The sequence below is a fragment of the Belonocnema kinseyi genome, chromosome 3 (genome assembly GCF_010883055.1).
Source record: "Belonocnema kinseyi isolate 2016_QV_RU_SX_M_011 chromosome 3, B_treatae_v1, whole genome shotgun sequence".
Lineage (NCBI taxonomy): Eukaryota > Metazoa > Arthropoda > Insecta > Hymenoptera > Cynipidae > Belonocnema > Belonocnema kinseyi.
In genome coordinates this window covers 141,056,389-141,070,059 of record NC_046659.1, presented here as the reverse complement: position 1 = coordinate 141,070,059, position 13,671 = coordinate 141,056,389, and the positions used below count along the sequence as shown (strand labels likewise).

General features: G+C 26.4%; 1 protein-coding gene across 1 annotated transcript in view; it reads right to left on the bottom strand.

Annotated features, from left to right (window-relative positions):
• LOC117170044 (proto-oncogene tyrosine-protein kinase ROS) overlaps positions 1–12,729 on the bottom strand; it is a 126,035-nt gene extending 113,306 nt beyond the window's left edge. Inside the window, exon 1 of the mRNA XM_033356562.1 lies at positions 12,577–12,729. Coding sequence (XP_033212453.1) covers positions 12,577–12,729 — 153 coding nt within the window. The remainder of the gene's footprint in view (positions 1–12,576) is intronic.
• Positions 12,730–13,671: the final 942 nt, after the last annotated feature.

Genomic DNA, 13,671 nt, shown 5'->3' with positions numbered 1-13,671 from the left:
TCTTGTTTTGTTTAACAGGATTTTGCATCAATTTGATTATTGGACGTTAAATGGGATTTTTAATTTGGATTTTGGTCTAATTTAAATTTCGTAAATTTTGACGTAATAAATCATTAACTGATAAATTTTTATTTTTTTAAATTTTAAATTCTACAAATTTGAACACTCATGTTGAAAATTTTGTAATTTTGAATTTATTATAGCGCACATGCTTCCAGATCGGAATAAAGTTTAATAATGGAATTTTCAATTTCAAATCTGCAATTTTAATCCGATATCAAATTTGAACTTTTTATCTTTTTAAAAATATATCATTTTTACCGCTTTTAATTTTATCTTTATCAATTTTGATTCTTTAAATCTAAACATTTTATAAGTTCCATTTTTTAATTTAAAATTTAAAAATTTCCTAATTTTTGAAGTTCAAGTTGAAATGTATTATTTATATTCTTGAAAATTTCAAACTTGTATGAATTATAAATTTTAATTTATAGATTTAATATAAAACATTTCAATTTTGAATAAAATTTTCGTGAACTTAATTTATAAATGATAAAACCTTTTAATTTCTTTGGCACCATTAAAAATTCCAAAAACGATCATTATTTTTTGGAATTTTGTTGTATTCTAAATTGCCTCAATCCTTTAATTTTTAACTACCAATAGAGATAAATTTTCAACAACAAAAACGAATTCATCAAAATTGAAACAGTTACATTTTTCAATAAAAAAAAATCATTTAAACTAAAAAAAGATGAATTTGAAAAAAGTATTTAAATCTTTAACCAAAGAGGTGAATTATCAAAAAAATTAATTTTCAAAAATAAGCTCAATTTTCAAAGAAATATTATGAATTGTTAACCAAATAGTTAAAATTTTAACTTAAAATGTAATTTTTGGACTAGGAAGATTATTTTTCGACCAAACGAAACGGATTTTCAACAAGAGATATGCATTTTAAAATAAATAGTGAATTTTTGAACCAATAGGATGATTCATTGAACTATTAAGCCAATAGTTCATTTGTCCATCCAAAGAGACGAATTTATTTAGAAGGCAATTTAATTTTCAACAAGAAAGTCAATTTTCAACTATGAAATCTAGATTTTTAATGAAAAAACATAACTGTTTTTACTCTGAAAGATGAATTTTACATTAAATAGCTTAATTTTTAATTAATTACGGATTAATTTTTTTATAGAAATTGGACTTGTTAAATCTCTCAATAAAAAAAATAATTTGAACCAAAAAAAAGAATGATAAGAAAAGTAGTTAACTTGTTATCTAAAAATATAAGTTTTTCAACAAGAAAATCATTTATGCCCCTAAAGATATAAATTTTCAACAAAGTACATGAATTATAAGGTAAATTATTAATTTTTGATCAAAAAACATAAATTTCATGTAAAATAGTTAATTTTTAACAAAGTAGTAGAATTTTCAACCAAAAAAACCTTTCTATTAAAAGAGATGAATTTCAAACCCAAAATCATGAATTCTCAGCAAAGAAATTACTTTGTAAAAAAGAAAAAGAGAAGTAAGATTCAAAAACTAATTGAACTTTTAATACAAAAAGGTTACTTTACTGTCATAAAAGATTAATTTTCAATCCCTAAGGATGAATATTCAAACAAAAGTTTCAATTTTCTTACCAAACACATGAATTTAACAAAATAGTTAAATTTTTAATCAAATAATTAATTTTCAACCAAAGAGTAGATTTTTCAATCGAAGAGTTGCACTGTCAAACAAATAAGATAAATTTTTACCAAATAATTGTATTTTTAACTGATACATAATTCTTTTCCAAGAAAATGAGTTTTCTACCAAAAGAAACGAATTTCTAACAAAATACATGCATTTTTTAACAAATTGTTGAATTTTGAAACCAAAAAGACGACTTTTCTACGAAATAGTTAATTTTCAATCAAATATTATAATTTTTACCAAAAAGTTAAATTTGAAAGTAAATCAGACGAATTTTCTACTAAAAGTTGAATTATTAACTCCAAAAGATGGGTTTGCAATAAAAAATTAAATATTTAATATTTCAACCGAAAAAAATTTAATAAGAAATAAAAAAATGTACCAAACAAGGAGAAATTTACAAAAATACATCACTGACTTTTTCAGTTAAGCAAAAGAATTCTCAACGAAAAAAAAGAATTTCAATAAAATAGTGAACGACATCTAGGATCCAATGAGGGGAAAGAAAGTAGGGGAAGTTAGCAGTACGAGGTGGAATTAGGGGAAATAAGGGGCGAGAAAATAAGGGAAATGAGGAGCAAGAAAGTGAGGAAAATGAGGAGAGGGGAAGTTGGAGAAGTGAGGGCACATGCGTGGATGAGAAATAGGGAAGGTAAAGAGAGAGGAAGGCGGGGAAAGAATGGGTGAAGAATGGTGGGAAGTGAGGATGATTGAAGTAGGCCAATGAGTTTAGATGGAGTATGAGAAGAAGGGCTAGCGTGAGGAAACGAAGGGCGAGTAAATGAGGGGAAGTCATCGTAGGAGAAGTGGTGGGAAAGAGGGAAAATCGGTAGAGGGAGTAGGCTAAAAAGTGAGAAGAGGACATATAAAGAAAATAAGGAGAAATTATGAGCCATGAAATGAGGGAAATGAGGAAAGGAGAAGTAGGAGAAGTGAGAGGTCATGCGGAGAAGTAAAGGGAACGAGTGAATGGGAATTGAGGGAAGGACGAAAAGAGAAAGTGGGGAAAATAATAGATAAGAAAACAGAAAAAATGAGGAGGATTGAAGTGGGTAAATAAGTTGATAGGAAGTAGGAGAACTGGGATGAAGTGAGGGGAATTCATCGTATGGGACGTAGAGGAAATGAGGGGAAATGGAGACGGGACTAGAAGTGAGAATGATGAAGTGGTTAGTGACGGGAAATGAGGGGAATAGAAGTACAGGAAGTGAAGGAAAATTAGTGGAGATGAAGGATAATTGAAAAACAAAGTAGAGGAAGCAAGTGTGAGTGAGGGGAAGTAGGGTAAGTGATTAGAAATGATGAGTCGGAGCGGTGAAATGTTAGCGGAGAAACCATGAAGAGGAAAAATTAGAGAAGGATGAAGTTGAATAAGTTGGGGAAAAGGTAGTGAGAAGGGTGAATCGAGGGGGGAGTGGGGGTGAGGGGAGGGGGACTTTCAACGACTTAACCAACTTCTTAATAGGCTACGGAACCTTTTTTTCACTACTTTTTAAAATTAATGAAACAATATATTTTTTTTATTATTAAAAAAATACATTCCTGAACCTGGAAAGGAATGTGGTTCTATGAACTTTTAAGTACACGAGTCTATGAATGAGTGCCATTTGAAGTTATGTGATGTCTTTAAATTAGACGCAAGACATACCAGAGGCAAAGTTTCTTCACCCTAGGAAGTGTCAAACGCGTAAATAAAGTTGGAGTTCACACGTGCAGTATAGACATGCGTTCATTCTTGGTGAAAATCAAGTAACGTACTTGTCTTTCGTCTTTTGTTGCCGAGACTGCGCTTACGGGCAGCAATGATGCGCCGTCGTGTAGTTAAGTTAATTAATGAATGGTACAGTCAGTCGGGACGGAGAGTGGGCTTCAATTGATACGTCCTTCACGTTCGGCCACTTTTCTGCCACACTCTCTTATTCCAGTACTTCAATCCATGCATATTCAAAACTCACCCCCACCCAAAGAAAAAAATCCCGCTATATATCCTTGTTTTAAAAATTTTCAAATTTCTTCTAAATCATTCAAGTCTGTGATTAATTCTGAACCAATCTATTCAGATTAGGAAGCCTTCATATATTATTTAATATTATTTTTGACCTTTTTTATGCCTTTAGATCCCCCTCCCCTCATCAACGTTACCTAACATTGTATTTTATCTATGAAAAAAAGATCCCTCTTCTTCGCTCCACTGGGAATCGAACCCAGGGTCTATCGATTACCAGTGGGCTGCTCTTACCACTCAGCATCGCTCTTACCACTCTTACGACTAAGCTTCCAACTCTTCCAACTTTTTTTTTAATTTAAGAAGAAAGTGAAATTCTGAATTTGAGGGGTACCTTAGATTCATATTATAAATTTTTATTTTCACGTAAAGATTCTTTGTATTAGGTTAACAAAAATAGACGTTTTAAAATTAAAAAATAGTTTTTTTTTAAAGATGAAGTAATGTCCACAAATAAAGAAAACAATATTTTTTCAATAACATAAAGAGTATAAAATCAAAAAAATATTTAATAACAATTTTTGGAAATGTTTCCAAATTTTGAAATATCTTTAATCTATTTAAAGAAATGACAAATATTTTTAACTAACTCAAACCTCGTTTAATTTAGGGAATCATTCAAAATGTAAAAAATTGCCTTGAAATCTTATAAATTTTTCCAGGAATCTAAAGAAAATTTGTTTATTCTTATGAAAACTTTCGAAATTCTTTCAAAGCTTCTGAAGTTTATTTTTTAAATGTTTAAAAATCTATACAGTGAAAATCTTCAATAGCCCTCCCTTCTATAGCCTTTTCGAGAATTGGCGACGCGCCACATGTAGGTGTAACAGGTGCTGCACGGGGTGCGCCGGATCTGCGGCTGTGACTCCGGCGAGCAGTCAAGCGTGAACAAACAAAAGCGGAGCAGCCTATAATGAGTTGGTTGCCACCCACCGTCAGCCCCGAAATTAGGGATATAGAAGAGTTTCACTGTATTTCTAAAAATCTTTTAAAGCTTAAACATTCTTTTTCAATCCCTTGAATTCTACTAAATATTTCTTGAATTCACTAGATTTAAATAATTTTTTTTTTTAATCTTACCAAATTTAAACATTTGACCATAAAATTGTCTACAACTTTTTTACAAATTATAGGAAATTTCTTAATATGTTCAAAAATATTTTTCAATTTTCTCTTGAAGCACAAAAACCACATTTTTCAAACTAAAAAATCATAAAAAATTTTTACACGAATGTTAAAAATTAAAAAAAAAAATTTTCAGACCTTCTAAAACTTCTCATTTTTAAAAATTACTGAAATTTTTCCTGATTTTTTTTTCAAATTCTGCAAATTAAAAAAATAGGCTTAAAATCTATCAAAGTTTTCATTGAAAATTTTTGAAATCTTTTAAAATAATCTCTTTCAAACTAATTTTTTTAAATCAAAGTTATTTTTATTTTTCCTAGTAAGCTACATTTTATATTTAATTTTTGTGAAACCTTACAAAATTCTTAAAAAATCTGTACAATCTTTAGCAATTTTCGAATCATTTCAAAACTTCTGAATATCTTTTAAATTTATTTCAATTTTTTCTAAAATTTTGAAATAGCAAAATTGCAAGATTTTGCTTTAAAATCTCCTACACTCTTTTGAAAAATGTTAGGAAATAATTAGAAATGTTTTGTACTTATTTTCCATTTTCTCTCGGAATTCATTACAAAACAATCATGTAAAATTTTCCCGTGAATCTTGAGAAATTTTTTTCAATCTTTTGACACCTCGTAATATTAGGTTACTTAAAATTTGTTTAAATCTTTAAAAAAAATTTTATTGGTCTTAAGGTCTTCCCTCTTTTTTTCAAACATTTTCAAATCTTTAAAACTTAAAATTATTCTTTGAAAATAAAATCTAAAACATTAAAAATTTTCCCAGAAATCTTCAGAAAAATTAATTTTCTCAAATCTTTATTAATAGAAATCAGGCATAACAGTTCAATTTTCAGCATATAATTTAATTTTTGAACAAAAACGATTAAAATTGAGCCCAAATAGTTTGATTATTTATCAAATGTTCAAATTTTTAATCACATAATTAAAATTTCAACCAAATACTTGATATTAAAAAAAAAAATTATTAATCAACCAGTTGCATTCAGAATGAAATAGTTAAAACTTTCAGCAGAAGGGACTAGCTTGCAACAAGATAATTAAATTTTCCATCTAGAAAGATAAATTTTCAACAAAATAATTGTTTTTTCAAAGCAAAAAAATTATGATCTAAAAAAAATAATTTTAACAGGACATTGGAATTTTCATTCAAAAAGGAAAAATTTTTTATCCAAAAAAGAAAATGAAGTAGTTAAACTAGCATGATAATAGTATAATTCTCAAATAGTAACTTATTTACCATAATCTAAAATGATGAATCTTAAAATAAAAATGATTTTTTAAGCAATTTTTCAACTTTCAAATAAGTTGTTGAATTTTCAATAAAAAAAGATGAACTCTCAAAAAAAAATTATTTTTCAATAAAGAAAATGAATACCCAACAAAAAAAGTAATAATTAATATTAAAAAAAAGTAGTTTTAATTTTAAATAAGATACAGTTAACTCCAAACTAAAAGGAAGAATTTTCAACAAAAAATATTATTTTTCGACCAATTAGTTGGATTTTAAATTTAAAAATTACCAATTCTAAACAAAAAATGCAATAGTTGGATTTAAAACGAAAAATATTTTTAATTTTAATAAAAGACATTTCGATTCATCGAAAAAACGAAGAAATTTTTAACAAAATTGTATAATCCTTAATGATTAGTAGAAAGTATAATTTTGAAGCAAAACATTAATTTGCAGCGAAAAAAAGAAAACGTTTTTTAAAAAAACGTGAAGTTTTAAATAAACAAAATAAATTATCTACTAAAATGATAAATCTTAAAATTAAAATAAATTTTTAACAAAGCTGTTCAACTTTCAAACAACTAGTTGAATTTTTAATAAAATGTTTATTTTTTAGTAGAAAAGATCAATTCACAAGCAAAAAGTTTATTTTTCAATAAAAAGAGATAAATGCGCGATAAAAAATTTAATATTATTATTATTAATATTAAATATTAATTCAATATTAAATTAAATATTATTATTTTATTTATTAACATAATTGTTTATCGTCTTTCATCATTTATCTTTTATTTTATAAATTTATAGAAAACAATTCATTTTGCATTTGAGAGAAAAACGAAAAAAAAAAATAGAAAAACATAAATTAAAAAAAAATTGAAAATTTAGAAATATAAGTATGAGTCTGAAGTCTGCGATCTTCCCATTACTCTTTTAATTATTTTTCTCTTGAGATAATGCAAGATTAATTTAGCTGTAAGTAGCAGATTACAGGGGTTGCTTTATTATCGAGATATTGATTTTTCTGCTCTAATTGATTGAATTCATAATAATAATGTATGATAATAATAATAATAATAATAATAATAATAATGAATAGTAATGTCTGATTTATTTATTTAAAAATTAGAAAAAATATTTTTTAAATTTTTTTACGTATCTTGAAATATAACACTTAACAGATATTTAATCCAGAATAGTGATAAAGCAGAGCTTATTAAATTAGTGTTTGACCAAAATACGCGACAATCGTAAACATGATAATGATACGCTAAGACCTATTAATTGTTTTTTCTTTACTGATAATTTTGATATAAACTTTTCAGAATAATTTTTTTAAATCTCTAATTAAAATAAACCAAATTTACATATTTGATCTGATATAAACGAACAGAAGTACACATTTAATTAAACACATGAATCATGCTGATACATTGCATTCATCTCACTTAATAAATCATTGCTCTGTACCAATCAATACTTAATTGAAAACAAAAAGACAAATGAGTTTAATAAAATCCTAAAAAACAAAATTATTCAGGAACAATGTGCAATGATAAATTTGGTTTAAATTGAAATAACAAACGCCATTGTGTTCCAATCATTGCTCAAAGGCTATCAGGCTTGCAGCTTCTTTTTGTTTCTTCAAGTGACACGTGTAGCTTGAGTATTTTTCTGGGTATGTGAACTTCACGGTTAATTAAAACTTATAAGTGATTATTGGAATTCCGATGAAAATATCGATGGTGAATTAATCATCAATGTCAGTCAGATACAATAACATTATTTTCATAATAACTCAAATCAAAATGAAGGAAGATTAGTTGCAACAAAGATGTTCCAATTTTTCAAAAATTTGCTATAAATTACACACTTAAAAAAAATTAATTAATTGTTTTTAGATTGTTATTGTGGCGAGTTATTTATTAAGAAGTGACTCAGTTTCTCACATTGATGACCTTTATCAAGGAAACCCACTTTCTTGAATTATGAACAATAAATAATTACGAAACGATTATTTATTGAATAGACTCTGTACCTGCGATGCTTGCTGAGAAATTATTAACTTTTTTGCAGAGGGGAGAGATCACATTCCAACTTGAATTTGAAAAATATCCTAAAGTACCTAAAATCGAGAATTTGGACTCAATTTTCACATGTTGCACCCCTTTTTCACAAGGGTGAATTTTCAATCAAGAAGATACATTTTTTAACAATAAAGATAAATTTTCCCCAAAATGGTTTAATTTTCTACCTAAAAACATTACTTTTCAACAAAGTAGTTGGATTTTCTACCAAAAAATTATCTATCAAAAAACATAAATTGTCATTGCAAAATAATGAATTTTCTATCCAAAAAGACAAATTTTCAACACAAAAGTTAAATAGTTAACCTAAAAAAATGAATTTCAAACAAAATAGTTTAATTTTCATATTTTAAAATATTGAAAAGTGATTATTTTTTCAACAAAAACAGTTACATTTTTAACAAAATGACGAAATTTTGAATAACATAGTTAAATTTTAACTATAATTATGAAACTTTTAAACATAATTTTAACAGGGAAGTTCAACTCCCAACCAAGTAATTTAATTTTCAATGAAAATATATTAATTCTAAAAGAAAAATATATTGATATTTACAACAGAACAGATTTAAAAAAAGAAACAGTTTAAGTCAATCAAAAAAAAATTTTCAACAAAATAGTTGAATTCTCAACTGAAACAAATTATTTTGTAACCAAGCCGTTGTATTTTTAATAAAGATAAGATCCTATGTCTATCAAAAGATTAAATGTTTCTAACAACAATTTAAAAAAAATTTTAAATGAAAAACATGTCAAGTCAACCAAAGAAACAAATTTTCAACAAAATAGTTAAATAATCAACCAAAGCAGATTATTTTGCAACCAAAAAATTATACTTTTAAAAAAATAAAAATATATGCAATTTCTACCAGAAAGATGAATTAAAAAAATAGTTTTAACAAAAAAAAATATTTATCGGTCAAAAAAAAAACTGAAAAAAATTGAATTTCCAATTAAGAACTTTTCTATAAAAATATATCTATTTTTATTGTAAAAGGAAGAATTTTCTACCTCTAAAGCCAAATTTTTAACAGGACAGTAAAATTATTAATCTAAGAACATGACTTTTAAAAAAAAAAGTTTAATTTTCATCATAGTAATTAAATTATAAGCAAAATAATGAAATTTGTAACCACATAGTTGAATTTTCAACCCGAATACGAAAAGAATTTCCAACGAAATAATTAAATTAAGAAAAAAATTTATTCAAAAAGTTGCATTTACAACCAACGAACTTAGCTTTGAACCAAAAAGACGGAGTTTTAACCAAATAATTAAATTTGTAATCTACAAATATGAAATTTTAAGCAAATGGTCAAATTTTCTTTCCAAAAAAATGAATATTCAATAAAACAGTTAAATATTCAAGAAAATAATTAAACCTTAAACAAAATAATTAAATTTTTAACTTATCTTAATTAAAATAGCTAAAAATATAATAAAATTTATAACCATAATTATAAATCAGTAAAAACAAAATTTCAACCGAGAAGTTCAACTGCCAACAAAGTAGTTGAATTTTCAATGAAAATGATTGATTCTTAATGAAAAATTTAATAGTGCATATTTCAATCAAAACAAATTTTTGTCCAATCAAGAACCGTTGAATTTAACAAAAAAATGGATTCTTAACTTGAAACATAACAGTTAATATTCAATAAAAAATTTTTAAATCAAAAACAGATGAATTCAACCAAAAAAGACAACATTTTAACTGAATACTTAAATTTTCAACTAAATATTATAATTTTTAACTAAAGCAGATTACATTTTGAGGAAGCATTTGAATATTCAAATGAATAAAAAATTATAGAATTTCTAACAAAAAAGATAAATTTTAAAGCAAATTTAAACCAAAAGAGATTACTCAGCCAAGAAAGAAAAAATGTCAACCAAATTCTTGAATTTTTAAGTTAAAAAGGGGAGTTATCTACAAAGCAGTTGAGTTTCAAATCCCAAAATATAAGTTTCCAACAGAATTTAAAATTATACTAAATAGTTGAATTCATAAGGAAAAATAGTAATCCTTGATGAAAAATAATATAGTTGATATTTCGATAAAAATAGATTTTAAATTTCAATACGAAAAAGTTGAAGTAAAAAAAATTGCAACAAAGTCGTTCAATGTTCTGCCAAAACAGGTTAATTTTTAACCAAAATGTGTAATTTTTAAACCAATAATGGAATTTCTACCAAAAAAGATGAAGTTTCACCAAAAATTTCAGATAAAAAAGACTAATCAGTCAAGAAAGAAAAAACGTCAACCAAACTTTTGAATTTTCAATAAAAAAACGGTGAATTTTCTACCATTCAGTTCAATATCAAGACCAAAATAAAAAAATTACAATGAAATTTGATTTAAAATAAAATAGTTGATATTTCAAACAAACCAATTTTTTACATAAATATAATTCAATTCCATCGAAATATGAATTTATAAAGCAACACGTAATATTTGGTATTTCCATAAAAAAGATTTAAATTTTTAATTAAAAATAGTTGAATTTTAAAGTTAAAACGATTAATTTTTGACAAAATAGTTAAATATTTAACAAAATAATTAAATTTTTAACAACATAGTTAAATTGTCAACTATAATTCTGATTCTTAAAAAAAAAATATTTAACAGAGAATTTAAACTGGCAACCAAATATTTGAAATGTCAATTAAAAAAGATTAATTTTTAACAAAAAATATAATGGTTGATATCTTAACCAAAAAAATATTGAAATTTTGAACAAAAGCAGATAAAATCCACCAAAAAGACGATTTTTCAACACAATAGTACAATATTTAACCATGACAGATGAATTTTTAAACAACCAGCCATGTTTTTAAATCAATGCATAATAATGTAATTTATATAACAACAAAAATATTTTCAACAAAAAAATTCAATAAAAAAAAAATTATCAATCGAGAAAGAAAAAAATGTCAACCAAATTCTTGAATTTAAAAAAAGATAACATTTTCTTTCCACAAAGACGAATGTTCAACAAAGCAGTTAAATTTCCCATAAAACAGTTGAAGTTTTAACAAATTAATAAAAATTTTACGACAATAGTTTCATTTTTAACGATTATTATGAATCTTCGAAAAGAAATCTTCAACAAAAAAGTTCAATTGTCAACCAAGTAGTTAATTTTTCAATTAAAAAAAAAGTTCTTGAAGAAAAATATAAGAGTTGATGTTTTAAACAAAAAATATTTTAATTTTGAATTAAAAACAGTTAAAATGAATCAAAAAAGACCATTTTTTAACAAAATAGTTAAATATTTGGCCAAAACGGATATATTTTTAACCAAACAGTTGCATTTTTAATACAAAAAAAAATTATGAAATTTCCACCAGAAGATATGACATTTGAACAAAATTGTTGCACTTTTAACAAAATATTTAATTTAACAACGAAACAATACAATGTTCAACCTAAAAAGATGCATTATTAAAAAAAATATTTTATTGTTTGATTTTTCAACCCAAATAGGTTTTAAATAATTAGCTTTTTTAATAAAGTAGTTATAAATTAATCCAATAGTTGAATTTTCAATAAAAAATGTAAGTTCTTAATAAAAAATGCAATAGTTGAATCTACAACCAAAAAAGATTAATTTTAATAAAACAGATGCATTTCTAATCATAAAAGAATAAATTTATACCAAAATATATAATAGAATATGTGAAACGGCCTATAAGAGAATATAATGTTAGTTGTGGTTTCAGAAACCAAATTTATGTTTTTAACATTATCATCTGTATTAAGTTAGCAGTCAATTTTTTTAACATCTTAGAGCTTTCAATTGATTAAAATAATTTAGAAAAAAATGTAAGCACTTAAAGAAGAAGAAATTAATTTTTTTATATAATCATTTTTGTATTTTCTTAAAAAATGTTTCTTACTTTCAAAAATATTTTGAACGTTATTAACGAGAATACGTTTACAAAAATTGAAACATAAGCTTTTTTACACTTTTTTTTTATTCTGCAGTTTCTAATGTTTCTTAATTTTTTTTGCGGATGCATTTTTATCAGAAAAAAGTTTATCACAATAATGACTTGAAACGTTGCTAAAGAAAAGGTGCTACTGTTAGAGACCTAGAGGGTACTTTCCCTAACAAATAAAGAGATATAAAAATGGTACACAATTTTTTCAATACTAAATGAACTGCCTGAAAGGAAAAAACTTTTTAACCATTTAACTTTCAAGAAAAGATCATGACTACGAATTAAGACGCTTTGTGCATCAGGGAAAGTAATGATGTTTGTTTCAACTCCGCCTACTGAAGATATACATCTTTGCATCAATCTAATAAAGATATAGCCATGCCGGCGGAAGTTTGATCAGGTTCACAAATGAACCATTAATAAAATAAAAAAATAATTAATAAAAAACTCCACCTGATTCAAGTCGAGATCTGGGCATCTGGAAGAACATTCTTCCTGAAGACTTCTTGCCGACGTCCTGATATATAAATCTTCTGGCAGTAGTGCAAAAGCACTTTCCACCAACACCAAGACCATAAAAAATACACATTTTTGATTTCCTAACATAATATCTACCCCTAAACACACCCACTAACCCTGTTCATCCATAAAAAAATCTTCAACTTCTCATTTCCCTACCAACGCAAACATCAACATTCTTCCACTACAACAAAACTAGAAGAAAGAAAACAATTTCCAAATCTTGCGAAGCTGACAAGATTTGCAAAAGCATTCACAAGAGTCTTGCAAAAACACTCAAAAGAGTCAATCAAGAACTTGTCAGAAATTCACTTTTTGATGTCACTTCCATCAGTCCCAGTTTTGGTACCACCTGTTCATGTTGATTCTTAATCCTTGTATGGTATCCAACTATAATCCTAACTTTTTAAAATTCTGTTTCTTCGTATGGCTTAAATTTGAACTGATTTATTTAAAAAGTGTGGAGGGAATTAGAATGGGGTTGCGATGTAAGGCTCGTGAAAGTGGGAATGGAAGACGATATGGTTGTTAGTGGCTGGCTAGCATAAGAGCAACTGACTCGGTATGGCCAGTAGAGTCAACATACTCCCACTCTACTGGTACCCTTATCTCTTTCACTACTCATGGTCAGCCCTCTTGAAAGTATAAAGCAGTTATACTTTATAGGTACCCCTGTCCTTATACAGACTATAGACCTAAACGATTTGAACCTTCATCGCTCATGGGTCCCGACTGACCAGTGGTCAATTGGCAGATTGACCTGATCTTACTATCCTCGTAAACTTTCATTCATCCTCCCGCACGTGCCGCTCTGTAAAGACCGTTAGACGTCTTGTCAGTGGACACAAAACCATGAACAGCCCAAGAACGTCCTTGGGACGTTGCTAGGAAGTCCAGTTTCAGTAAAATCAACGTCTCTAAGAGGTCTGATGTCAAAAGTTGTCTTAAAGATGTCCTTACAATGTCCTAAGGATGTCCTAAAGACGTCTCAGACACTAAGGACTTTCTAGGGACATCTTTCGTGCTGAA